Genomic DNA, 27,707 nt, shown 5'->3' with positions numbered 1-27,707 from the left:
TCCGCAAAGTCAGTGTTACTTTACTCATTTCGGGAAGAAATAAATAACGACGGGATCCATTAATCTGTGCATGCTTTTATTATTCATGATGTCACAGAGCCAAGGCCTTTGCAAATGGGCCTTTACTGGAAATCCAACCCAACATGTTCCCTCAGACTTAACTGCACACGACTCTGGTTTTCGCACTCAGATGTGCTAAACGGTTTACAGGATTCCCACTACAGAGCCAGATCTGAAAGCCTTGGGTTTGAGCTTGCGGTGGGGCTGTGGCATTTCCCAAAGACAGCCAGACTCGTTTCCAGGCTGTATTCAGCACTGGTGGAAAGGTACCTGCCCTTACCTTTGGTCAAAAACATTTATCAGTGAACATCTGTATAATAATAAGCATTTGCAGTTTCAGTATTTTACAATGGCTGTTGTTTTCCCGGAGCATTTTCTAGTATTCAGAGTTTAATTTTCATCAAGTAATTCTGCACGTATGTGTATGTTTGTCTAACTCCTGAGTCATTCTTTCGCTTTTTTCCTGTGATGTATTTTTTGTTTTCATGAATCCTTAGAATCTGTGTTCAGATTTGATGTTCATTTTCATGGGTGTGTACTTGATGAGTCTTTGTGAGCTTACTCCAAGTGTGTGTTGGTAGCCATGAAGGCTGGGAGAGGGGCTCAGTTCCAGTCTCCAGGTCCCATAACACCAGAACTCACTCCCAAGGTCTGTCCTCTGACCGATGTGTGCCCCCACCCTAGTGTGGTGATACAGTATTTGTGATTTATTAAAGCTTGGCTGAGGGTACAGAAAGCAAAGCCAGCCACAAGCCATAGAGCCAGGAAATGGTGCTATACACCTTTGATCTTGGCACTACGGATGTTGCAGGAGCATTTTATTCTCTAGCCAAGCTGAGGAGAGACCAGCCCTTGGGGTCTGAGGTAGAGATGAGAGCTAGTGGCAAACTGCTTTCCTTTTCTGAGCTTCAGCTTGAAACTTGGACCCCAGTATCTGTCCCCGGGATTTTATCATTCACTCTGACCCATGTGAGCATATACACAGAAACACACACACACAGACACACACACAGACACACACACACACACACACACACACACAGGAGTGGGGCTTGGGTTACAGGTGGTTGTGAGCCACCCAATGTGGGTGTTGGCTATGTGAACTGGAGTCTTCTGGAACAACAGCAGGTGCTCTCAAGCGTTGAGCCATCTGTCCAGCCCTGTTTAGCACATGTGAGATTGCTTCACTTTTACCTGGAGTTTGTGAGCTAAACCTACCCTTTGTGTAGACACAGAAATACATGCCGCATCACACAAGCACCTTGAAGGCCAAGCTGCGCCTGAATGGCACAATCACAGCAGCTGAGGAAAACTATAACCATAACTATTTGTCTTTAATTTCTTCACAGACCACAGAACTCTAGAAATATATAAACTCTAGAAATGACAGAGACATCTTGCCTGTCAGTCACCTGAAGTTCTTTTGTAATCTTCCATCTTTAGTCCATAGGCCATAGTGTGTCTGGCAGATTTTTCAGTAAAGCAGGAAACTTCAAACTGTCCACTTGTATTGGCAGTTTGTCAGTCACTTTTCTCTGAGTCCTGCAGACTGTCTGGCAGACCCTTTCATGAAGCAGGAACTCTGTAGCACTGTCCACCTTGAATCAGCAGTCAATTTTCTGTGGGTCCTGCATGTCCAGTTTATACAGCATAACGTCAAACAGTCCAGGCAAGAGCAGTATCGTGTCCAAATGGCTAGCCTTGCCACACTGGAGGTAAACTCCATATGTGTTTTTTCGATGTCCATCTTCCTTTCTGACTCAGGTGGTGCTGCCAGGAGCAGTTATGTCTCACTGTCAAGAAAAACCCTAAACCATTTTAAATGCCATATTGTGTAGGTCTTTGAAAGGTTTGAAGAAGAACGCCTCTCTGTCTCAGATACATCTCTGTGTATCTTGAAAAAAACTTAACTAACTTAACTCTAAGCTGAGACTATCATAGGCAATTGTCTATAATCTGTACTACATTATATATTACATTTCTAAATGAGCTACAAAAACACAGTACCTAAACAAAAGGAGAAATATACATATCGCCAAATTGACCTTAAGTTCTATCAATAAGTGCAAATCCATTCCAAAACAAAGTAGTAATCAATAAATAAAACATGGGTGGCTCTAATTGGAGTCTCTGTCTCTTGCCTTCCCGTTTGCAATTTGAGATGGGGACCCTGAGCTCCAGCTTCCAGCTGCGCTTGCCAGGTCTGCCACCTGCTTTCCCTGCTGTTATGGCGCCGCGCCTTAACGCCCTGGAACCACAATCCCCGAACAAAACTCTTTCTTCTGTGTTGTTGCCTTGGCTGTGGTGTTGTATAAGAGCAACAGAATCCCTGACTAAGATAGTCTGATACGAGACCCGAAGGGTTTGCCTCCCGCATGGGTGCTCTTTCGGCAAACCTTAGTGTCTACTCAGGAAGGTGGCCTTTAAGGGGACACGAGCCTCGACACTCTTAAAGTAGAAGTGTCTTAAAGTAGGGTGCCCTGTTGCATCAGGGCGGTGGAGGTGTGTGTGTGACTGACTGACTGTTAAGGGACTCCATGGCGAGGCTCTGGCGGTGGCAATCACACATTGCCTTTTCACAGAGCCCTAGGGGCGGAGGGCGTGTATGGAGAGACGAGTCTAATGGCTTATCCATCAGGCATGCATTCTCACGTGCAGCGGCCACCTCGCTCACGTGTTCATGCGCGGCCTGAGGCACATGTGAGCACGCCCCTCCAGCAAAAATGCAGGGGCGGGGACATGTCCATGGGAAAGGCTGGGACTCATGAGCTGTGACTGCTCCCCGAAGGGAGGGGAGCTCGGTGGAAGGGCGGGTTCGGGTTCGGGTTCGGGTCAGCTAGGTGAGTAACTGCCTGACAGGGCATCCTCCGGTAAGCTACATTGGGAAGGGTAAGTTTAATGCTTGAACCCCAGCCCTTGCGGGAGCATGGTGGGGACCGCCCCCCCATGCCCAAGAGGGCCTGGGATGCAATGTGCCTGAGCCTGGCTTAGCCGCGGACTGGACCCGTCAGCCCTGCGGGCTCAGAGAAGAGGTCTGAGAAATACAGAGCCTGGGATGCCTGACCCGGACAGCGTGGATGGGCAGGACTGGCTGTGGCCGTGGCCCGATGACGTGAAGCCACGGGCCTGCCCTCACCAGGAAGGCAAGTGTGACCGGACGAGGGGCGATGGACCCCGTGACGGGGCGCGCCTTGCCGGTGCCCCTGCGCATGCGCGTGCCCATGCGCAAGCGCTGTGACGCCAGCCAATCAGAGCGCGCCGTATTGGGAGGTGGGGCCAAACTAAGCCTGAGCGACCCGACCCGTGAGGGGAAGGAGGCTTTCTGGCCTGGCGGAGGCACGGGCCTCGGTGGGTGGCGGCCTTGTGTGCTTTTGTCTGCGTGTGCGCTGTGGGGCCGTTTCGGGGGTCGCGCTGCGGCTCCGGCGCGGTTTGGAGGCATCGGGGACGATGAAAGCTCTCGACTAGGACAGTGGGTCACACAGCGAGAGCGTGCAGGGTAGCACTTGCGGTGACGCGGGGCGCTGCACGTCAGGTCCACTTCGGGCGGGAAGAGGCTCCGGGACCAAGAACGGAACGCGCTGGTGAGGGCAGCAGGTTCCTAGAAGAGTGGGTGGGGCAGTCAGTGGACTGGGAGAGGCCTGCGGGCTTCCCGCATCTGCCCGTGTCCCTGTAGCCTTTGGGCCCTGACTGGACAACTGGGTCCTCCCGTGATCCCTCCCCTGGCAATACCTCGGCAGGCTGGCTACTCGGAGGGAAGGGGAAGGGGAAGCCCAGGCACTTTGCGCCCGCACACGGGGCCGTCCAAGCCGGCAATGGGTGACTGATGGGTGGGCTTCACACCTGCCCTTCGGGAGTGCCCTGCTCAGCCTCGGGCGTGCCTGCACAGTGGTGCTTCAGCTAGCACTAGATCATTCCAGGAGGCGGGCAAGGAGCCTCTCACAGGAACGTACTCAACTGTGGTCAGCTCGACCAGGCGACTGGCGGGTAACCAGCGGACTCAGTCACAAGCCCCGGATCAGCCCGGATCCGCAGCCCTTCGGCGAGGGGAACGGGGTCTCGAGGCACAAGTGTCAGGGTTAATCTCTGATGGGAGCTTTGGAAGCCTCGCTCTCAGGCCTGGTCAAGAAATAGAACACGGAAGGCGGTGGCGGAAGGGGTCCCGAGGGTTGTGGGTCTGAAGAGAGCTGGCTGTGACAGTGAGGTGTGGAAGAGGCAGTAGTGACCATCCACGTATTTCTCTGTCCCTGTCCAATAGGAGTCCTCGGGTGGGGGGGTGTGACACCTGGGTCTCGCCTACATGCAGCCATGGGCCTCGCCTCAGCAGAAACGCCTATCTGAGGGCGCTGGGGCAGGGCCGGGCGCCTTCACCAACCCGCAGCTTCTGCATGCATCCAGATCTCACAAGGGCCGCTTTAAGCCACTTCACCTTGGGTGTGCATGAGAGTTGTGCGTTGGGAGGTGGGGCCTAGATGGGTGTGACCACATGCCGAGGAGGAGGCTCCCAGGGAGGGAGAGTACCCTGGTGGACGATTGATTGCCTATTGGGGAACTCTCTTATGGGTCTCCCTAGTCGTGACGGGGATCAGGGAGGGGGAGCCTTCCTTATCTTCTGCGGTGCGATGGAGGGATTACAAAGGGGCATGACAAAGGCAGCAAGCCTGTGGGGTGATATGAGGAGCTTCACTTCCAAATGGGACTGGATAAAGGCCCCAGAGGGCAAGGCTAGGGAGGGGTCTTGAAGGCTACAGGGATCGGGAGGTCTGAGGGGACGCCTCATGAGCGGGGAGACTTGGACTTCTCGGTGACTGAGTAGGCCCCTCAGTGGGTTGGACCTCCCAACCAGCCACCAGAATTAGGCGTCCTGTTTTGCAGGGCAGGGGAGGGACAGTGCCCAGGCTTTTCCTGGCCAAGGGTTCGGAAACGGCAGAGAGTTCCGATCTTGAGGGGTAGGGGGGTCTTGGAGTTCCATTTTCAGGTAGAGAAATGAGACAGGACAGAACACTGGTGACCTCCCCTCACCCTCTCTTTGCTCTACCTCAAGAGCAAGGGCACCTGGCCACACCCTGTGGACTCCCAGTCCCTGTTTCATTGCCCCGTCTCGTAATGCCTCCTGCTATCTGTAGTTCCCGGAATCCTGTCTAGCCCAAGAAGATTCTAACCATGTCAAGCAGGGAATGGAAAGCCACGGGAAGTGCTGGCATGCACACAAGGCTGGATCCAAATCTCATACCAGACGACACCCAGAACCCAGATGCAGTCATCCCAGGTAAAAGAAGAAAAAAACAAAACAAAAAACAAACAAACAAACAACAACAAAAAAAAAAACTGGTGGGCTCCTGTAGGACTGTGTCCACCAAGGAGACGTCTGAAAATCTCTTGGCAGGTAGAACACTTGAGCGGGTGAGTTGGTTGCGTGGACTTTGCTTGGAACAGCTAATAACTTGCTCAAGCTGTTTTTGTGGCATTACATTCCCCCAGTTGAAATTTTCACCACACAGGAAACCTGCAAGGCTCAGCCAGGTGCCTCTCTGGGAGCACGTGGGTCACAGTGACTCTCTGGAAGGCCTTTACAGGTGTCCGCACCGACTGTTGCCAGCCTCAAGTCCGAAGAGTTTCATGACTGTCTGTGTGTGTGTTCGTGCCTGTGTGTGTGCGCGTGCGTGAGCATGCCTCACTGTGCATGAGTGTGAGGTGTGTGCATGCACATGCATGACTTCAGGGATGACTACTTTAAAAAGTACAAGTAACCGCGTTGCTGTCTATGGGTTCTAGAAACCCCATAATGAAACTGTTTTCCACTGGGGGATAACGAGAACAGCAAATTTCACTTCAAAATAGTTTTCCTTTCTTTTTAATGCAGCTGACCAAGAAGTCATTGATATCACTGATGAGGACATTACTTCCTCTGGAACAGAAGGGCAACAGGCCAGGTGACATGGGTCATCGTTTACGCCCTCTCATAAATTTAGACGAGTCGGGCTGGGGCGGGCTGGTTCGGGCTCAGCCGGGCTCAGCGCAAGAGTGCCTGGTGTAGGAACACAAGATGCTGAGTTCAGATCCAAGGCACCCACAGAAAAAGCCATGCATGGCCAGGCACGCCTTTCTAAGCCCAGAACTGAGGGGAGAGGCAGTCCATCAGAGGCAGGAGGATTGCGAGTGTTTGCTGACTGCCAGCTGAACAACAACAACAACAAAAAAACTGAGGTCATTAGACAGACAGACAGACAGACAGACAGACCAAAAGCAAGGTGTGTGCACCGAATGAATGAATGTACTGGGTGCATCGAGCTTAAAGGCCTCAAAGCATTCACCCCGAAGTCAGTCAGTTGTTCAGTGTGATAAGAAATGAAAATCTCATGCCTCCAGCAAACTGCATACAGGTCCTGTCATAAAACCTGTCTGGCAGGAATAAGGTGGCCATGGAGAGAGCAGGACTCCGCACTTGTATCTCTGAGGTCGGCACAGGTGCACACGTGCCCTTCCTCTACACAGAAAGAAATCCAGGAAAAGTCAACACCTGCTCTGGAAATGTGAATTGCTTGTGGGCTCTGTGGCATGCTCCACTTCCTCCACTCACACCACAAAAAAATGGCCTTTTGTGTACCTTCAAGTAAAAAAAAAATAATAATGTGATTTCTTTGCAGGAAGGAAATACAGGATTTATTTGAAGAATTTGAAGGTATGTTCTAGGAGACATTAGGAATGTGAGAAAATCGTTTGACTCAAAGAAGTGCAAGGCGAGGGAGTTGTCCCTTGGTAGATAAGAGAAGTGTGGTTACTAGTGCCTCGTTTTCCGACACTCAGTGTCAAAATAGTATTTATTAGATCACCGTCTCTCTACTTGACGTTAATCATCGATACGGAGAGCATGGCACCTGCAGTGTAGTTGCTCCTATTTACTGCTCGCTGTGAGAAGTTCTAAAATTTGATGACATTATCTGTCTTCCAGGCTTTGATTCACACGAGTGCCATGCCTACTGTTAATACCAAACTTCTTTTTTAACCCCACTCGTTCATTTCCTAGCCTAACTCTTTATTTCTGCAGGTGGGCGTTGAGGGTTAACCCCTCTGAAATAGCTACCTACTGTTGTTTAATGTGCAAAAACAGCATATGCAGTAGCAAGCTGAAGTCAGTCAGCACTGCTAGCCTGTGACCGCTGTATGGTCAGACAGAGTCCTGCTTTAAACGGCTGTGTGAGACGTTCGTCACACAATCTATAAAAGCAAAAGTGGCTGGGATGCCTGCAGAGAATTTTGACAGTGAGTCATATCTAGAAGCTATTCAGGAATCAGGATAGAGATGTAGCTGAGTGGGAGAGCACTTACCAAGTATGCTTAAGGCTCTGGGTTCCTTCCCCAGTACCGCACCCTTGGACAACTCAGTGTGGTTCTCAACACGCCCCCCTCCCACACCCTCACCCTCACCTTGAAATTATTATTCAGGGTGGCTACCTTGTCAGATTTGTGTAAAACCTTCAATGCCTAAAGTAAATGGAGTATTTTCATCTCGCAGTGCGATAATCACTGGGTCTTTGGAGGTCTTTGTAAATCGTCTACATTTATGTTTTGCACAAAGTGGCCCAGCAGTACCTCTGAAAGGGTCCTTGAACTGGAGGGTATTTCGTACGTTCATTACATTTGTGCTTTACAGAAGAGGTCTCAGAGAATTTCCACAGTGACTCACAACCCTTCTTGTAAGTTTTGTTAAGACCCCATTCACTGTGTTTTGTATGTAATATGTGGACACTGACGTCCAGCTATCCAGTTTCACATCAGGCTTGTGAACCACTGAAATTCTTGCCTGAAAGGAAGGAGACAAATAATATTATCGTTGACAGATTACTTCCTTCTATTGATAACAAGTGTCTTTGAAGTTGAAAGCTGAGCGTGAGGGAACTTTACGGTAATGGTTCAAAGATTATATTTCAATACAGAGCCCATTAAGCACTTCCTTGAGGGGAACAGAGAAAGATTCACAGCGATCATCGCTGCCTCTTTCGAAACCATGGAGCAGAAAGTTGAGGATGTTCTCAAAAGACAGTGTGAACAAAGGTATGGCTGTTGCTTCTTGGTGCCTTGATCCCAGGCCCTTTTGACAGTTGGTTAGTAAGCATGATGGCAAGAGGGTGGAGAATAGCCGTGACTCTCCAGTGGCCAGAACCTCACCTGGAAAAAGTAAGGAGTAGGTTTTTCCCCTGCCGCTGGTAAAAGTAAGGAGTAGGTTTTCCCCCCGCTGCCGGTCTCGTCCCACTGTGGTGCCAGCCCCAAATTACACACAGAGAGTCTGTGTTTGATATAAAGCTGTTGGCCAGGTACTAGTTTCTTATCGGCTAGCTCTGTCTCAAGCACTAACCCATTTCTGTTAATCTAAGTACTTCCACGTGGTCTCATCTTACCTGAGAGAGAGAGGCCGCTGGCGTTCTGCTCTCCCTGTCTTCCATCTTGACTCCTCCTTACTCCTTCCTCTTTCCTTCCTCCGTGTATCTTGCTTTCCTATTGGCCAACAGTGCTTTATCCATTAACCAGTATGAGAAACATATTTACGGAATGACGTCTCCCATCAGGAAAATGTATTTGGCTTGCTGCTTTATCTGTACAGAATAGACGTCCTAGACTTCCTTTAGTCTTATTATACTCTCACATCACAACTGAAGTCAGCTGCGTTTGCTAGGTCTGATTTACAAAGACCGTGTTGAGGCATTGCAATTGATTAGGTGTAACAGTAACGAAAGTGTATGTATACATCGTATGATGAATGTGCTTGGCATGCTGAGCTGGAAATCCTCAAAGCGTTCCTCCTGCAGACAGCCAGTCATCTCTGCGATGTGATGGAAATGAAAAACCCCATGTCTTCAGTGTCCTGTAGCTTTCAGGAGCACTTTTTACTATGCTCCTGTACCGAAATCCTCCCGCGGCACATGGAGAGGAGGAGTGGGTAGGCCTGCACAGAATTCTCTGATGGTAGTGGGGGTGCGTGCCCTTTGGATCTGCTCTTCAGATAGAGGATTCTAACCAGAAGTTGTGCTTGTCACACTGACGGATAAATACTTGTGGAATGTGCTGGAAACAACAGTTCCTCCTGAGTTTTCTGTCTCTAAGGGACGGGAAGGGACTGCCGTCTCAGTCAGGGAGGAACAAATCCTGTTAGTGTAGGAGAAAGTAACCCACATCAGCTTCTTGTTCCCTGTCAGAGTATTGTAGATGACATTTCCTCGTCATCCATCGACAGCCTTAGTGAAGGTAAGGCAGTCGTGCGGTCAACGCACTTCCTTCATATTGCGATGGAATATCACACTGTTCATTACTATCATTCACAGGCAGAACCTTTATCAGGACTATTCACTTCAGATTATGAATTTGAGTAGGAAGCTATCCAAGGATGCAGATCAAGTCAAGAAACATGCAGAAAAACTCACTGTGAGTGTGGGGCTCAGCTTTGAAGGAACCCATTGTGTCAGCATCAGAAATAGCAGGGCTTCCTACAGCAAGTCTGGAGGGAAGAAAGGGACAGGGCAAGAGCTTGGGGAGACAGGAAGGTGGTTCCATGTGGCCAGGAGGGACTGGCTATCCCACCTCCATCCCCCCCCTCTTCGCCGGCCACCGGCTTGCTCCTTTTCAGGCAGAGAGACGGCAAGGTCAGTGATGAGTTAGGAGGCAGAATGGTGGGCGGAGGGTGGGGGGGATGAGCGGGCACTGCCCAGAGAGTGCAGGAGAAGGTATGGGCCTGTAAGCCCAGAGGGAGCCCTTCCTGATCCACAGTGTGCAGACAGGCATCAGGGGCAAGGGCCCCAACAGAGCCTTCTGACACAGTGATCAGAGATACAGAGTGAGAGCAGTCACTGTGTCTGTGGCCGAGCAGGTGGAGGCTTGGCTCTCACTGCGTCCAGTTCAGACGAGCCCACTCCCCGAGGAGAGGGACGTAAGGCCTCATGCCACGATGGACATGTGATGACTGACTCCCCTTTAACATGGGCATTTGAATGAGCTTTTGGGGACAAGTACTGGGCACGGGACAGTACCATCCTTGAGGGATCTTCCTTCCTGGTGGAGGATGGAGCTGCCCTCCTCCTGAAGACTCTGCCTTCCAAAGGTGGGGATGGGAGTGGGGGAGCAGAGGCTGGAATGCGGAGGGAGATGGAGACGCTGTCTAGTCCAGTGGTCAGGAGCATGGCCTCCCTCTGCAATCTCACCCGTTGGGGAGGCAGCCACAGTTCAGTGGCTTGCTCAATCAGACCAACTCGGGAAAAGAATTTGCCTCTGTGCCTCAGATTCCTAGGGAGTGAAAGGGGACATTCTTAAAAGTCCCTGTTTCATACAGTGGATAAAAGTATTCAGGTGTGTGTTCTTACACTGTTCCAGGACAGTATCTGAAGCAAGTGTGACAGAATCCTTCCCTGTTAACCATGATTCCTGGTGGCCGGGTGGAGGGGGGCGGCCTGCTCATACTGGAAAGGACAAAACGGAGCCGGTTTCCGTGTAGGGGGTGACAGGTGATCAGGACATCTCAGGCTAATTTCTGTAGAAAATAGAGTTCGCCAGCTATGGAGGCCTCTCGTGGGTGAGTTTTCAAGTCCTCGGATACTAATGGGAATGTTTCTGAATACCGTTTAGTAGGAATACGTTCCACTAATTCAATGAGCTTCACATTACTTAGGTTATTTTGTAGTATTAGGTAACTCTTGTAAACGTGGTAATTGTTTTGGTTGAAAGGAAGACTACATTTATTTCATTCTCTCTGTTGTGTATAAAGAATACACAGAGTCACATTTCTGTAAGATGTCTTTTATTTTTTCCTGAATTATTGTTACTTCTTTTACTGTCTTTGTAGACTATGTTTAAGGAGCAACGGATATTCATTCAGCAGACTCTGATTCTTCAGAAGAGTAGAATGGAAGAATTTAAGTCACTGTGTGAACAGTACTTGGAGGTCCGTTGTACATCCTGGGAAAGCAGCCTATGCCAGGGGGCATTGAACACTCTGGTATTATTTATGTTCTTTGGGTAACACCTTTGGAAAGTTACCCGTAAGCATCTTCCGGCATTTTCCTAATGGCATCACTGTAAAAAATGCGTTTTTACTTCTCGGATTCACTTGTGATTGGGAGAGTCACTCGAAGCAGGAGGAATTGCTGCCTTGGCCATTATTTCATCCACAGTGTTACAGGGCATTAATGCTTTTCAGATCATCTCTTCCTGTTTCATAGTGCGTTTTCCATCCTGTGTGTAGATAGGTGCACACAGGCACACACGGGTGTACTTGTCTTGTCTGTGGGTGTATTGGTGGAGGCCAGAAGTCAACTCTCCATCTTGTTTGTTTGTTTCCTTGTTTGTTTTTTTTTACAGAGGATCGCTTTCCGAACCTGTTACTCGCTCATCACTGTGGCTAGACTGGTGGTTCCCCACGTCCCTGGGGTGGCCTGCCCTACCTTACCCCAGATCAATGTGTCAACGTGCCTGGCTTTTAACATGTGTTACGGAGAGCTGGAGTTGGTTGTGGAGCAAGCTCTTTGCCCACTGAGCCTTCTTCCCCGACCCCACGACCCACTTTTATACATAGTGACAAGAATATACCACACTTGACCTTGCTTTCCTTCCTCAGTCTATTTTCATTTCTTTCCATTGGGTGACTGAAACATGGTTTTGTAGGGCCAATCAGAGTTGTAAGACAGCTTCCAGATGTAGCACTCAGGGAAAAAAAAATAAGTGGAAGACTGAGAGTATGTGACTTGTGAGTTACTGTCAGTAATGACCCCCCCCCCGTCTTTGTAAACACTTCCTAGGGACATTGACCTACGTTATCTGCAGGTTTACGCCTACTTACAAAAGCATTAAGCACTCGTTGTTCTGGTTTTTGTTCAGACTTGATATGAGCTGGCTCATTCAAGTTGCTGTTAAAATATTGTTCATCCAGAGTAATTAAGAGGGCCCCAAACGACCAAGGTGTAAGACTTCATCCCGTGCTTTCTTATGCTAGTCCCCTACGACACCCCCCACCACTGACAGGGTCTGTTCCTGCTGAAATGCCATGCTTCCTGCAGCCCAGTGTCCCAGAATCTTGGTTTCCCGTTGCAACGTTTAGGTCTCCGTGTTGTTCCCGTTTCTGTGTTTGTCACATCACCAGATCATAGAAGAGGTCCTGCCAAATTTTATAAACCCCCCGCCCCCGCCTCCACGGTATTTAACAAAACCATTTAGATGATGCCCGTGCTATTTCAATCAGTGATAAAGGGACTGTGGGGGTGCAAACCTTGAGTTTTAATTTCATGGTGTGCAGTGGTCATACATAGTACAGGGCAAGCTACCCCATCTCCAAGAGAAGCCTGTGAGTGGCAGTCAATGAGCTTCCGCATCACAGTCTCTGTGTTCGTTGGTGTTTGTTTGCTTTTCTTCATGCTGTTGGAGGAGAGGGATCCCGGGGCTCAGATATGCTAGGCAAGCACACTTCCCCCTGAGCCACCCCCATTGCTAATGCCTCAGGATTAAACGTTCAGCAGTGGGTGGAGGAGTGGCAATGTCTGTGTCTCTTTGGTAGGTGTTCCGGTCTTCACACTGTACACAGTGTATGCTTGTTTTATTTTTTTTAAATAGTTAAACCATGACTTTTGCAACATTTAGTCCCTTTTAAATGTTGCTGTTCATATTTGTAAACCCAGATGACCAGGCCTGATTTCTGCACATGTCTTTTCACTTCAGAAATTTCAGATCCTGAGGGATTCCAGGGGAGACTCTGTGGCTGAAGAACTGAGACACCTAATTGCCACCTTGGAAATAAAACTCCTGATGGTGAACGTAAGTACTGAGTCTTTCGTGTGGAAAATGAGGATGGATGGGCACTGTCTACTTTCAACCCAGTTAATATGTCCTTGTACTTAACAGCACCAGCAAGAGAGTGCTGCTGCTCAACAGTCTCTCCTGGATCTGTTATTCTCATGATACTCGGAAGAAACAGAAGTTCATACAAGGGGAGCGGTTGTCTCTTGGAACTTCGCTGGGTGGAGCTGCTTGACGTTTGCAGCTTCTACAATGACATCTTCTTGTGTTCTCCTGTTCCTAAAGATACCCCTTTAAGTTAAAATGCAAAGGGACCCAAGGATTTGTGTGACCGCAGTCCAACGTTGGCTGTAAGAACCCCAGTCCGCGGGTAATAATGGCGAGTTTTCCTTGGTAGCATCGTAACTAACGGCTAGCAGTGCATTGATGTCGATACACTGGGGTCTTGTACCTCGGCATCACTTTCCCAAATTAGAAGGCACAAGAGTGGTTCATCCTTGTCATTGTCAGAGAAATACTTAAAGAATACACACCACTCTTGCCTTTACATTCTGGTGTTAAATTTGTCCAGTCCTGGAGCCTATGGCACAGAACTTCCCAAAGGGAATGTGCCCTGTGTACTATACACAGAGCTTCCCAAAGAGAATGTGCCCTGTCTACTTTAAAAGACTGTGCCTCAGAATTACTTAAACTGGTAGAATTCTTTGAACCTTCCGAGTTAGAACGATGTGAGTAACGTGCCATGAGTTTGTGAAATAGCACTTTCAGACAAAATTGACAAGGTCTTTCTTTCCATCAAATGTGGTCTGCTATCAAATGCCATCTGCCTGTCACAATTAGAGTTGATCCTTAGCATGTATACAGCTCAGTCCCTCATGGTATGGGCATTTCATCGTTCGTATGGATAGGAGTAACTGAGAATGCTTTGTTTTTCAAATTTATTGTGCACGTAGTATGTGAACGTCAGTGATATAGGACATGTTCTGTACACTTAAAGCTCCTTCCCTGTGATTTCATGGATGTAGGTATAGCTCTACCTGACGTGGGAAGTCTTTACTTGGAAACATTTGATTTAATAAACGTGAAATTGTTTCAGAATTGCTGGGATGGGTCACTGAATTGCACCCTCCTGCTGACATCTCATGCCTTTTAAAACAGAAATGGTCCCATGCCTTTCCTCTCTCTCTCTCTCTCTCTCTCTCTCTCTCTCTCTCTCTCTCTCTCTCTCTCTCTCTCTCTCTCTCCTCAGACCTCTTAAGAGAGGAACCAGACCTCTTAACTTCTGAGTCCTATTTCTAGCCCCCCTCAAATTTTCTAAGCCCCTCTCTGTTCATTCCTGTTTCTCAATATAGTATCCTGGGAATTCCAAAATCTCTACGGCCAATTCTAGTCAACTAGACTTTGACTTGGCCCCATGATTCAAGGTGAACTGTATTACAACGGTTTCAGAGTGTGACCAGATATCCCACAACATTTCCTCCCTTTAAATAAAGAGGAAAGGTTTTGACCGTAACACAGCAAAACTATATACAATAAGAACAACTATCAGAAAAGGATTCCATTTATGATGTCCAGTCCATTTGTATTTGACAGAATTGGAGAAATTACTCTTCTATCTGTGTTTTAATAAAAAACAAAAACAAAACAGCTCGAGAGAGAAAGGTGCAATATGACAGAATTCAAGTGGAGGGATTCTTTATTAGGGATAGAGGCGTTGGCCTCTAGGGACAGGAGCAGCAGGAAAGACAGGCAGAGAGCGAGACAGAGACAGACAGGGAGGGAGAGACAGAGAGAGAGGGAGAGGGAGGGAGAAGGATGGGAGGTGGGCACGGACCTTTGAAAGGGGAACATACTGAATAGGCCCAGGTGAGGGCATATCTAGTGAGAACTCCAAAGGCAGGCCAGTCAAATGCCTAAATACCAACAATCTATACTATCTTGATGAGCCCAAAGTTTTATATCTTAACCACTTTCTATCATAACTTGTAATACCAAACTGAAAATATCTTTTTAGACCTTAAAATATTTTCTTAGACAATAAGCTTGTGTTTATGTCTCTCAATCATGTGAGCGTTACATCTCTTCTGAAGTTTCTTTTCTTAATGTGGTCACAAAGAAAATGGTATAGGTATCTAGTCTGCTATTTTATCAGAGACTCGAGAAGGATAAAATATTGCCTGGTTGAACAGGAAGTACAGAGAATACTTCTACCGAAACTACAGAAATGACAGACAGCTGGCTGCCTGGACAGTCACCCAAGGTTCCCCTGCATCATTGGGGCATCCATCTGTAGCCTACAGGCCTAGCATATCTGACAGACTTCTGTGTGAAGCAAGAATCTTGACGGTCTTCCCTTCCTTGTCATGGCAATGTTCGGCAGTCGCCTTCTTTTGTGTCTCGCTTGTGCAATTTGAACAGCACACTTTCAGCAGTTGAGGTAAGGGCTGTTTCTTGCCCAGTGCCTCACTTTACCACAGATGGAAGCAAACTCCATATTGTTACGAGAAGGTTTCTCCCGGCGGCCTGGTCCCACAGCCTCGCCAGCCGCAAATAGCACACAGAGAGTCTGTATTAGATATACAGCTGTTGACCTCTTACTATCGTTTCTTATTGCCTAGCTCCGTCTCCAGCCATTCAGAGGACTGTCCGGGGGTAATGTCCCTGCCATTACTAGGTAAAGTTTCACCCTTCTGGGAACTTTGTTGGAGCTGAAGCCTAGGCAGTTACAATTATAGTTTTCCTTAGTTGTGATAAAAAGATAAATTAGGTGTAGAAATTTAGACTCTCCAAGATGAGATAGATAATAGTGTATTTTCTCTAATTTTGCCAAATGCAAATGGACTGGGTGTTGTAACTGTAATTCTTCCATAATGACTGTTTTGCCACATATAATGGTATCATGTCGAAGTCAGGACCTTCCTCTTTGAAATGACAAAAATAAAAGGGGGAGGGGCATGCAGTGCAATAACCCTTTTGTACATCGCGGACATTTGTCCTTGCGATTGGTTTAATAAAGAAGCCGACTGGCCAGGCCAGTAACTGAACAGGGTAAAGTTAGGCGAGAGACCCAAACTGAGAATGCTGGGAAGGAGAAGCGTGGAGTCAGAAGTCACCACCCAGACGCAGAGGGAGCAGGAGGTGAACGTGCCACGCTAGTAAAGGTACTGCCACGTGGCAGAGCATGAAGCAGGAATATGGGTTATCTCAAAAGTGCTAGAGCTAGCTAGCTAGCAATAAGCCTGAGCTACTGGCCAAGCATTTGCAATTAATTAAGTCTCTGTGTGGTCATTTGGAAGCAGCTCCCGGGACGGGGAAACCTCTGCCTACCCACACTCCCATTGTTTCATGAAGGTGCCAGAAGGTACACTGTATAGTCAGCCAGAGGCGGGACCTTCAGGGTCTGGTAATGTGAAAGTGTACCCCATAGGAAAGCCAGGCGGCCTCGGTCTCTCCCCCATCCCCACTTCTTCTGCCATCACCGCCCTCTACCCCTTGGGGACACTGAATGTAAGAAAGCTACCAGCAGACCTTGTCTTGACCCGAAGCACAAACCATAACAAACCTGTTCTTTACAGTTAGTACCAACGGTGGTATTTATTGTCTCATCAGCAAAAGGAAACAGAGTCAGGCAGCACATGGGATTTATTGGTTTTGTACCACACACCCTACTGGCCAGTTATCAGGGGGCTTCATCGAATGGTGGTGTGACTCAGGCTTCAATAGGGTGACAACATGGGAAAACCACGTAGGGAATGGTGGAATGCTACCCTGCCGGATGCGCCCGGGCGTCCTAAACCAGTGTTCAAAATGACACCATCTTTCTGAAAGCAAAATGGGAGGACTGAGGAACCACAGAGAAGAGTGGAATTGGCCACTCACCATTTCACCTGATTCCGAGAAAGGAACCATTTCTTTGTGCGCCGGGTTACGTAGTTCGGTGACTCTAGTCTCCAAGGCAAGCATATTTAAGGGAGCACAAGGAATTAGATTTCTCAGGTCACGGAACTTTCATAAAGGCAGAGATAAGGGACTCTGGGTATTGGCTGGGAGGATAGATCTTGATTGCACGGGGGCAGTTGTGTTGTGTTTCACAACGAGAGCCATGCTAACCCCGGTTTGGAAACAGAGAACCTACCCCCAGAGACTTTGAGCAGTCTCTGTGCCCAAACCCCCGGATAATGCAAGCTTGCTGCAACCCGATAAAGGCAGGAGCACCAACAGGTCATCGTGTGTGTGTAGCTCAGAAGAAAGGCTTCCACCACCCAGTCAGGAAGGGCCCGTGCTAGCAGAGTGTGCAGAGAGTAAAAATGCGTCTGGAATGTACGAGATAGCATGACCATTCTGCTTACCAACTTAGTCCTCATGTTCAGGTACACAGACCGCATGACAATCATATTTCATGCCATCTGCTTTTTTCCTACTCCCTGCACTGTTGTGCTAATTTGTAAGGAAATCAAGGAACGATATATATTACGAGAGGGGTTATGACCAAATCGGAAAAATCCTCATAAGTTTCAAGGCAGAAACATTGCTCATCTCTTCTAAAAACTTCTCCGCGGTGCCAGACCCCGCCAGTTATGAAAGGAAAAAGGAAAGGAAAGGAAAGCAATATGCCAAAGCAACATCCGTCCTCCCGCGTTTATTGTCTCCACACTTCGAAGAGCCAGGAAAAGAAACCAAGGCAGCCAGCATCCAGCAACAGACCAACACATAAAGAAAGCAGATCGTTACACAGTGGAATCTCGTCCAGCCTTAAGGATGAAGTTACCTCGTGTGAGGCAGCTGGTTTGGACCGGGAGGGCACTAATTTATGCAATAAGCTAGGCACGCGCAGCTAAACTAGCTCGGTGTCCCTTTATGGAAACGAGAAAAGCAAAGGAAACAAACAAACGAGAAAAGGAAACCAAAACCCTAAACGAGGTCGCATCTTCCATCACCTGTCCCCAAAGATAAAACAAAGTGGCACCAGGAGGAAAGACTGTTTGGTTGGTTCAGGTGACTTATCAGACCCCCTGGCCCGAGGGAGAGAGGGTTTCCTGCAGAACGAGGTGAAGGAGGTGGTTCTGCTCAGCAGTCAGCAGCGGCCACATCTCCACCTGCAGCTTCTTGATGCCTTCCGTGTCCTTTTCGTGGGCAGCCATGACCAACGACTGCAAGAGCAAAAACAGTTCCTCAGGAAGCTGGCCGCTGCTATCCTGGCCCTGGCCGTGGCCGTCGAAAGCCTCCCAGGAGTACTTTTCCAGGGTCTGGGCATGCTCGGGTAGCAGCTTTGCGGGCGGCGGTTGCAGGAGCAGCAGCAGCAGCACGCGGGACACCTCGCACCTGACAAGGACGTCTGCGAAGGCACCGAGTGTGCCAGGAGAAGGGGCAGCAGAGCCTGGGGTGTGGTCCGGGAGCAGCGGGAGGGGGCGGGGGGCGGGGGGCGGGGTCGGGGTCGGGGCTGAGCCAGGTCGACTTGGCTGGGGTCCTGGCGGGGCTGGTTGGAGGCCAGGGGCAGGCGGCGAGGGCAGTGGCAGCTCGGGGTGCTGCACCGGGTGGCCTCCATGCTCCCGTGCCAGGCGCTGCATGCGTGTGAAGAGCGCCAGGGCGCCCGTGTAGTCGCGCGCCAGCAGCTGGCAGGAGGCCGCGTCGCCGAGCGCCTGCAGCGCAGCCAGTGGCATCAGGGGCAGGTGCAGCTGAGCGGCGCGCTGAAAGTGACCCGCGGCGGCGGCCGGCTGGCCCAGGGCGCGCAGCGCGGCGGCCAGCTCCAGGCACAGAGCGGCGGCGGCGGCCGGCTGGCCCAGCTCGAGGTGAAGCCGCACAGCCGCGCCCAGGGCGCTGGCGGCCGCCTGCAGAGGCTCGCCGTAGGCGGCCGGGCAGCCCAGGCGCTGGCGCGCGTCGCACTCCTGCCGCAGGAACAGTCGGGCGGCCTCGGTGAGGGCCAGCGTCTCCCCGGGCCCGTGGAAGAGTGCCTGCTGGCAGCGCGCCACAGCCAGCTGGCACCAGGCGGCGTAGGGCAGGCACTCCTGGGCGCGCAGCTCGCGGGCCAGCTGGGCGAACTGCTCCCCGGCTTCGGCCACGTTCGGCTTCCGCAGGAAGCGCTTCTTGAGCTTGTTGGACACCTGCCGGTAGCGGGCCAAGAAGTCCCCGGCCTCGGAGCCGGGCCACGCGGCGCCGCCCAGGGAGGACGCGGGGCCCGCCGCCATGATCGCCGGCCGGCCGCGCCTCCTGACTTCCGGCTGGGGTGCGCGGACCAAAGCAGCCGCGGCGGCCTCAAAGCCTGCCCGGCGCTTCCTCCCCACTGCGATCACGCCGCGTCATCCCGGCTTCCGCCTTAGGCGCCCCAGGGCTCCCGGCGCCGCACCCGTTGCCACGGTGACGAGCAGGGCGGGGCTGGAGGCTGGAGGACCAGACGCCCGCCAAGCCTGTCAGAAGAGGAGGGCGGGGTCCCGGCAGGCCGCGGCGGCGGCAGGCCCCGTATGTAAATGAGGCTCTGGGGGCGGGGCCTGATGACGCGTCGAGAGGTGGGGGCGAGGCCGCCGAGTAGACGAGTCCGGCGGGGCGGGGCCAAGCGCCCAGACGCTGCTAATCACCTGCACCAACCCGAGGGAGAGCGGGCTTCTGCCCGGGGAGGGGGGGGGAGGAGGGGCACAACTCACCCTGACTGGGCAGGAAGGAGCCTGAGCTCGCTGACAGCTCATGGATAACCACGGCCAGGGCTACCTCCTGGCGGACATATCATGCCCATCACCCAGGGATGAACAAGGAGCCGCAATCAATCCTCCACCACACTAGTCCCCACACGCCACGGTTCCTGCCACAACAGCAGGCCTCACCAAAAGGCCGCCTTGGCACGTGGGTCCCCTCTGGAAGGCCGGCATTCTGACGCAGTGCCCAGGCTGACCCACCGGCCTGGGGTCCAAGTCCTGTGCCCCTGGGCAGGTGCTCATTGTCTCCCCGCAGAGTGGCATTGCCTCCACCACCACCCCACCTCCTCCCCTCCACACCTGCACCCCCAAACACCACTGTGTGCCTGCAAGTAATACCACCTTGCTCTCCTCCTCCCGGGCCCTCCACGCCCGTCTCAAGGCCGAAGGAAGGAAAACCTAGGGGAACCACAATGTGGGACACCCGCACTGCACTGTACTTTTTCCGTCCCAAACATCGTGATCATCCGACCGGGCCCGCCTCAGCCTCTGCCTCCACACTGCCACACTCACACCTAAACCGTCGCCGCCAAGGGGGAAGCTTGGGAAACCAGCCTGTACGTCTAGCCACAGCAAACCAGTAGTCCCAGAGCCTGTGTTCCTGCAATGAGGCCATCCTCAGTGTCTGCCTCTGCTTCCAGACTCACACACAACCCACAACCAAAGGGACAGCTCGGAGGAGGGCAGCCTGTGGGTCACCTGCAGCCCAGGACTAGAACTGCACCCTGTGTTGCCCCAATGAGGCCCCTCCTCAGCCTCAGCCTCAGCCTCAGCCTCAGCCTCAGCCTCTGCCTCCATAGCCACACTCACACCCCTCCCATGGCCACAGGAACAGCTCAGGAGGCCAGCCTGAGGGACATCGGTAAACCGGTAGTGGAAATGCACCCCGTGTTCCTCCAACGAGGGCCTCCTAAGTCTCAGCCTCAGCTAAAGGCTGGGCCTCCACAGACATCCGCCCACCATCCCCATGGCCACAGGAACAGCTCGGGAGGCCAGCCTGTGGGTCACATGTAGACCAGTGCTAGAACTGCACCCTGGGTTGATTCAAATATGCCCCCCATGCTCTCAGCCCCTGCCTCCAACGCCATCCTCACACCTAAACCATCGCCAAGGGAAAACAGCCTGTGGATCTAGCCCACTGACGGACCAGTCCCGAAGCCTGTGTTGCTGCAAGGGAGGCGCTCCCCAGTGTCTACCTCGGCTTCCACACTTCCACACTTCCACTCAACCCACACCACAGGAACAGCTGGGAGGCCAGCCCGTGGGTGATTTGCACCACAGTAGTCAAAGTGCACCCTGTGTTCCTCCAACAAGGCCCTCCTCTGCCTCTGCCTCTGCCTCTGCCTTCAGAGCCACCCTCACACCTAGGCCATGAACGCAGAAACAGCTTGGGGGGGCTAGCCTGTGGGTTACCTCCAATCAGTACTAGGACTGCACCCTGTATTCCTCCAATGAGTCACTCATCAGCCACAGCCTCTGCCTCCACAGCCACACTCACCCCCCCACCCCCATGGCCACAGGAAGACCTTGGGAGGCCAGACTGGGAAACCTGCAGCCCAGGACTAGAACTGCACCCTGTGTACCTCCAACGGGGCCCACTTCACCAAAGCCTCTGCCACCCCAGCCACACTCACACCCACCCCATGGCCACAGGAACAGATAGGGAGGCCAGCCTCTGGGTCACCCGCCCCCCAAGCACTGTACCACCAGCTGTATTTTTTTCAACTAGGGCCCTTGAGCCTCTACCTCCATAAACAGGCTCATATGCACCCCATGGCCTCAGGAACAGTGTGGGAGGCCAGCCTGTGGGTCACCTGGAGACCAGTACTAGAACTGAACGCTGTGTTGGTTCAAATATGGCCTCCCCGGCCTCAGGCTCTGCTTCCAATGCCATCCTCACACCTAACCCGTCCCCAAGGGGGAAAGCTTGGGAAACCAGCCTGTGGATGTTTTCCACTGACAGACCAGTCCCGAAGCCTGTGTCCCTGCAAGGAGGACCTCAACAGTGTGTGCCTCTGCTTCCAGAATCATACACCAACCACATGCAAAGGTACAGCTTGGAAAGCCAGCCCATGGTGCTCCTACAGCTTCTGCATCCACAACCAACCTCACACACCCCATGGCCACAGGAAGAGATAGGGAGGCCAGCCTGTGGGTCACCTGCACCCGAACAACTCTCCTGCCAGCTGTATTTTTCCAATTAGGGCCTCATGAGCCTGTATCTCCATGGGCACGCTCACATCAACCCCATGACCCCAGGAACAGCTGGGGAGGACAGCCTGTTGGTCACATGCAGACCAGTAGTAGAATTGCACCCTGTGTTGTTTTATTGAGGGCCTCCTCAGCTTCAGTCTCAGCCTGTGACACCCCAGCCACACTCACACCCACCCCATGGCCACAGGAACAGTTGGCAGGCCAGCCTGTGGCTCACCTGCACCCCTACAATGTTTCCACCAGCTGTGTTTTTCCAACTAGGGCCTCCTCAGGACCTCTACATTTATAGCCACACTCACACCCAACCCATGGCCTCAGGAACAGCTTGGGAGGCCAGCCCATGGGTCACCTGCATCCCAGTACTAGAACTGTAACCTGTGTTCCTCCAAGGAGGTCTTCCTCAGGCTCAGCTTCAGCCTGTTCCACCTGAGCCACCCTGAAAACCCACCCCGTGGCCACAGAAAGAGCTTGGGAGCCCCGATTGTGGGTCACCTGCAGCCCAGTACTAGAACTGCAACCTGGGTTCCTACAATGGTGACCACCTCAGCCTCTTACTCCACATCCACCCTCACACCCACCCCATGGCCACAGACACAGCTTGGGAGGCCAGCCCGTGGATCACCTGCAGCCCAGTACTGAAATTGCACCCTCTGTTCCTCCAACACTACACTCCTCAGCCCTACCCTGTGCCTTCACAGCCACACTTACACCCACCCAATGGCCAAAGGAAAAAGTTGGGAGGCCAGCCTGTGGGTCACCTGCAGACCAGGTTTAGAACTGCATCCTGTGTTGCTCCAAGGAGGCCTCCCTCAGGCTCAGCTTCTGCATCTACAACCAACCTCACACACAAGTTATAGCCACAGAAATAGCTTGGGAGACCAGCCTGTGGGTCACCTGCAACCGAACAACTCTCCTACCAGCGGTATTTTTCCAACTAGGGCCTCGTGAGCCTATATCTCCATGGGCACGCTCACATCAACCCCATGACCCCAGGAACAGCCGGGGAGGACAGCCTGTGGGCCACATGCAGGCCAGTAGTAGAATTGTAACCCTGTGTTCTTTATTGAGGGCCACAGCCTCATCCTCAGCCTCAGCCTGTTCCTCCAAAGCCACCCTCACACCCACCCCATGGCCACAGCAACAGAATTGGAGGCCAGCCCGTGGATCACCTGAATCCCAACACCACTCACAATAACTGCATTTTTCCAATGAGGGCCTCCTCAGGCTTGCCTCTGCCTCCACAGCCACCCTCACAATGTCCCCATGGACACTGCAAGAGCCTGGGATGCCAGCCTGTGGGTCACCTGCGCCCCAACAACTCTCCCACCAGCTGTATTTCTCCAACTAGGGCCTCGTGAGCCTATATCTCCATGGGCACGCTCACATCAACCCCATGACCCCAGGAACAGCCGGGGAGGACAGCCTGTGCGTCACCTGCACCCCAAAACGGCTCAACCAGCTGGGTTTTTCCAGTTAGGGCCTCCTCAGCCTCTACATCCATAGTGACACTCACACCCAACCCATGGACCCAGGAACAGCTTGGGAGGCCAGCTTGTGGGTCACCTCCACCCAATTACTAGAACTGCACCCTGTGTTCCTCCAAGGAGGGCCTCCACAGGCTCAGCTACTGCCTCCACAACCAACCTGACACCAACCTCACTGAACAGAAACAGCATTGGAGGCCAGCCTGTTGGTCAAATGCACCCCAGTACCAGAAGTGCACCCTGTGTTCTGCTACCGCGGCACACCTCAGCCTCTGCCTCTGCCTCCACAGCCACCCTTGGCAGGCCAGCCCGTGGATCATCTGCAGCCCAGTACTCGAATTGCACCCTCTGTTCCTCCAACACTACCCTCCTCATTCTCACCCTCTGCCTGTGCAGCCAACATCACACCCACGTCATGGCCTCAGGAACAGCTTGGGAGGCCAGCCCCTGGATCACCTGCATCCCAACACGGCTCACAAGTGTGTTTTTCCAATGAGGCCATCCTCAGGCTTGCCTCTGCCTACACAGCCACCCTCACACTGCCCCCATGGACAAAGCAAGAGCCTGGGATGCCAGTCCTGTGGGTCACCTGCACCCCAACAACTCTCCCACCAGATGTATTTTTCCAACTTGTGCCTCGTGAGCCTCTACCTCCATAAGCACACTCACACCTAACCCATGACCCCAGGAACAGCGTGGGAGGCCAGCCTGTGGGTCACCTGCAGCCTAGTAATAGAACTGCACCCATTGTTCCTCCAATGAGGGGCTTCTCAACATCTGCCCCCACAGGCACCCTCACACACACACATCCCACAAGCCCAGGAAGATCTTGGCAGTTCAGCCTGTGTGTCAACTGCACCCAAGTACCAGAATTGCATCCTGTGTTCCGCTATTGCAGCGCTTCTCAGCCTCAGCCTCAGCCTCTGCCTCCGCAGCCTCCCATACACCAACCCCATGGCCACAGGAACAGCTTGGGAGCCCAGCCTGTGGGTCACCTGAACCCCACCACTGCTCCCACCAGCTGTGTTTTTCCAACTAGGGCCTCCTCATCCTCTGCCTCTGTAACCACACTCACACCCACCCCATGGCCACAGGAACAACTTGGGAGTCCAGCCTGTGGGTCACCTGCACCTCAGTTCTGGAACTTAAACCTGTGTTTCTCCAACGAGGCCCTCCTCGGCCTCATCCTCAGTTCCTGCCTCTACAGCCACCCCCACAACCCGTCATGGCCACAGGAAGAGCTTGGGAACCCAGCCTGTGGGTCACCTGCAGCCCAGGACCAGTCCCAACCCCCTCCCCGGCGTGCCTCCAACTAGGCCCACCTGATCCTTTGTCTGCCTCTACTTCTGCCTCTGCCTCCACCGCACACGCACACCCACCCGCATCCCCTACCCAGAGGAAAAGCAAGGGAAGCAAAGCTATGGGATTCTGGAACTAAAGCTTTAATAAGAACACAGCCGGGAGCAGGAAGGGACGAGGCTGGCCAGCCATGCAGGGCTGCCTGTCTCTGAGAAGGTTTGGGCGGGATGGACTGATGATGCGGGATGGATCGATGGATGGGTTGCATAGGCCAGCCAGCAACCCAGAGCCAGGCAACAGCAGCAGCAGCAGCAGCAGCAGCAGCAGCAGGAGCGGCAGCAGGAGCAGGAGCGGCAGCAGCAGCAGGAGCGGCGGCAGCAGCAGGAGCAGGAGCAGCGGCGGCAGAGGCAGCACGGACGGCGGCTGCAGGTGGCAGCTAGCGTTGACGTCGACGACTACGACGAGGACGAACTTCTGGGGCCACCTGGGAGATGGTGGTGGACTGGAACAGCTCGCTGAGAAGTCTGTTGTTGTAGATGGTCAAGTCCAGCAGTTCCGGGGTGATGAGCCTCTGGGCGCCTCGCCGTTGGGCCTCATTGCTTGCCAGCTCCAGCAGCCTGCGCGTCAGGAACTCCAGGATGGCGGTCAGCAAGATGGGCACGGTCTGGCTCAGCCGCCGGGCATGGCCGCTCTCACGAAGAAGGCGCTCCACCAGGCTCACAGAGAAGGTCAGCTCGGCTCTGTCGGTGCGGGAGCGGCGGGACGACGGCCCTCGACGGCTGCTCTGCCTGGTCCTGGGCATGCTGGCCTCGGAGTGCAGTGCGGGGTGCGACCCCACAGGCTGGCTGGGCGCTGGCCCTCTGGGCTCTGGGCCTCCTCGCGGATCCCAACGGTCCGGTCCCCGCTGTGCCTGGCAGCAGATGGATCCTGGCGACCCCTCGCGCGCGCACGCAGCCCGCCCTCGGGCGCTCCGTTCCCGCTCTCACTGATGACGTGTGAGGGGTGATGCTCCCAAGCCGCCCTCGCTAGGGGGCGCTGTGCTCACCTTCACACCTTGCCTTCTAGAAGGGGCCCTCTAGGAAAGAGCAAGGTCGTGAGGGAGGGAGCAACTCGGCGGTGCCGTCCACAACCAAGCCGTTCACAACCCTCGGCTCCAGAGGTACTTGCACCCACGAGCCTGCCCACTGAGCACGAGCTCCTCGTCCCTCCACCCCCAGCACCCCAGGCACCACGCACGGTAAAGCTGAGAGGTTCTCCCCTCTCATTTCCGGGGCCTCAAACTCAGAGTCCCAAGCGTCCCGAGCAAACCCAGGGCTACAGCTTTCCCAGTCCCTGGGGCCCCTTAGCCACTGCTCTGCTTTCTGCCCCATCAGCTCACGTCGGAGTTGAGCAGCTCCTGTAGGCGGACTCATCCGGCAAACTGTGGCCTCCGGAGTGCGCCTGTGTCTGCCTGTTAGCATCACTTCGCATCCTGGATTCATGATGCCTCGCACACAGTACACCCGTCCCTCGTGTCTCACCTCACCTACATAGCGGCTTGAAGCAGTGCCCCTCCGCTCCTTTCTGTAAACCTTACAGCCCCCCGGTGGCAAAGTATTCTGGCACTCGCGAGCCACAGAACACTAAGTGTTACAGCTCCGATGGGAAAGAAGTCTGGCACTCGGGAGCCAAGCAACACCACAGCGCAACAGCTTACAGCCCTGCTCCAGGGAAAGGCTTCCCCCATGTCAGAGCTCTGCGCAGGCAGGGGTGGGCTTCCCCAGCAAAGGGGTGGCAATTCGCCTCCAGTCCCCCAGACCCTAACGCCTCCGGTTCGCTAGGGGAAGGTTTCACCGGTGAAAGTGTCACACAGCCCTGCTCCGCTCTGCCCAGGCTCCCTCTCTGCTCCGGTGAAGAGAGGTCGTCACCCCAAACCTCATTCAGGAGATTTTTTTGGGGGGGAGGGGAGGAATCCAGGAGAGTGGTTGCCCTCCGCCAGGGTGGAACAACACAGGCAGCCGCGAACTGAACAGGCACAGGGCTTCTTACATAGGGCTTCTTAGGGGCAGAGTTGTTCCAGGGAGGAGATTTCCAGGATGGGGATGGGTCAGGTTTCAGTCCCTGAACTCACACTGGCTAGGTCTGTCTCCTGCTCAGGGATGGGTTGGTTTTCTGCTCAGGGCCAGGGGCAGATTTGGCTCTGGTTTCAGGGCCAAAGTGTGTGTTCCTCTCACTGGTCCCTTTTAGCGTTTTGGCTCTCATTTTTAGGCTCAGGGCGTATTTCTTTCCCTGGCTCTGATTCGAGGGACAAAGTGTGTTTCCTTGGCGCTGGTTTCAGGGTCCGGCTGTGTTTCCTTGGCTGACCCCTTGCCCCTACACTACACTCACCACACCCAAGCAGTAGGCCACTGTACATGCACAGGTGAGTAATTAATTTACTTATTCCCTCATCTGCTGATTGGCACTTGGGTGGCCTCCACCTTTTGAAAACAACAGGAAGATTTCACATTCTTGTTAGGTGGAATCAGAGCTCGATATCTACCAAGCTGTCAAAAGAGTATTTTCCAAAGAAAGCATTCCGTTAGGAAAAGAAAGTGGGAGGGGGGTTGTCCAGTAGAGGGCAAGCAAAAGAAAGCATGGGCGCCTGGTCACGTCCCTGCGAGGCCCGGCCTGCCACCATGCTTCTTGCCGTGATGATGATGATGATGAAGATGATGATGAAGATGATGATAATGACGATGACGATGATGATAATGATAGGCTACACCTTTTAAACTGTAAGCCAGTCCCCAACTAAATGTTTTCTCTTATGAGAGCTGTCCCCAGAGGCCAGTCTGTGGTGACATCTTGCTTGTACAGACAAATCCTGCCTGCCCTGGGAAGGACAAAAGGCAGTTGGGTCTCTACAAGACACCAGACACGCAGTCAGGCGTAGGCCAACAAAGAACTGAACGTCCAAACTAAGAGCTGAAGACATTAATTAGAAAGTAGGTGTTTATGGCTTTATTATGCGTTATTGTGGCTGTGTATGCTTTATTAAATAAAGGAGAGCAGCCATGAAGATATACGTAAAAAGCGCTTCTTCAGATTTGCCAGGCACACAACTTCTTTGATATTTTGTTGTTGTTAGCTTTGTTTAATTCAAAGCATTTCCCATGTATTCTGTTTGGTTACAGGGATCCAATGTGGAGCATATACAATAACAAATCAGAGG

The 27,707-nt window shown here is 52.7% G+C and overlaps 3 protein-coding genes across 3 annotated transcripts; 1 reads left to right on the top strand and 2 right to left on the bottom strand.

The window, feature by feature from the left end:
* Window positions 1-5,178: 5,178 nt before the first annotated feature.
* LOC127217326 (X-linked lymphocyte-regulated protein 3A) lies at window positions 5,179-13,007 on the top strand. The gene is made up of 8 exons (XM_051178276.1): window positions 5,179-5,326; window positions 5,921-5,990; window positions 6,705-6,739; window positions 7,995-8,112; window positions 9,378-9,477; window positions 10,889-10,987; window positions 12,754-12,849; window positions 12,937-13,007. Exons 1-8 carry the CDS (start codon window positions 5,221-5,223, stop codon window positions 12,991-12,993), a joined length of 681 nt encoding a protein of 226 aa, XP_051034233.1. The 5' UTR covers window positions 5,179-5,220; the 3' UTR covers window positions 12,994-13,007.
* Window positions 13,008-16,993: 3,986 nt separating this feature from the next.
* Window positions 16,994-19,026, bottom strand: LOC127217314 (40-kDa huntingtin-associated protein-like). Its single transcript, XM_051178261.1, has one exon. It carries the CDS (start codon window positions 19,014-19,016, stop codon window positions 17,835-17,837), a length of 1,182 nt encoding a protein of 393 aa, XP_051034218.1. The 5' UTR covers window positions 19,017-19,026; the 3' UTR covers window positions 16,994-17,834.
* Window positions 19,027-24,950: 5,924 nt separating this feature from the next.
* Window positions 24,951-25,387, bottom strand: LOC127217380 (histone H2A-Bbd type 2/3-like). The gene has a single exon (XM_051178369.1). The coding sequence runs from the start codon at window positions 25,314-25,316 to the stop codon at window positions 24,951-24,953; it is 366 nt and encodes a 121-aa protein (XP_051034326.1). The 5' UTR covers window positions 25,317-25,387.
* Window positions 25,388-27,707: the final 2,320 nt, after the last annotated feature.

This window comes from Phodopus roborovskii, unplaced genomic scaffold (genome assembly GCF_943737965.1).
Source record: "Phodopus roborovskii unplaced genomic scaffold, PHOROB, whole genome shotgun sequence".
NCBI lineage: Eukaryota > Metazoa > Chordata > Mammalia > Rodentia > Cricetidae > Phodopus > Phodopus roborovskii.
Note: the sequence above shows the minus strand (reverse complement) of the source record. Positions and strands in the feature narration are given on the sequence as shown.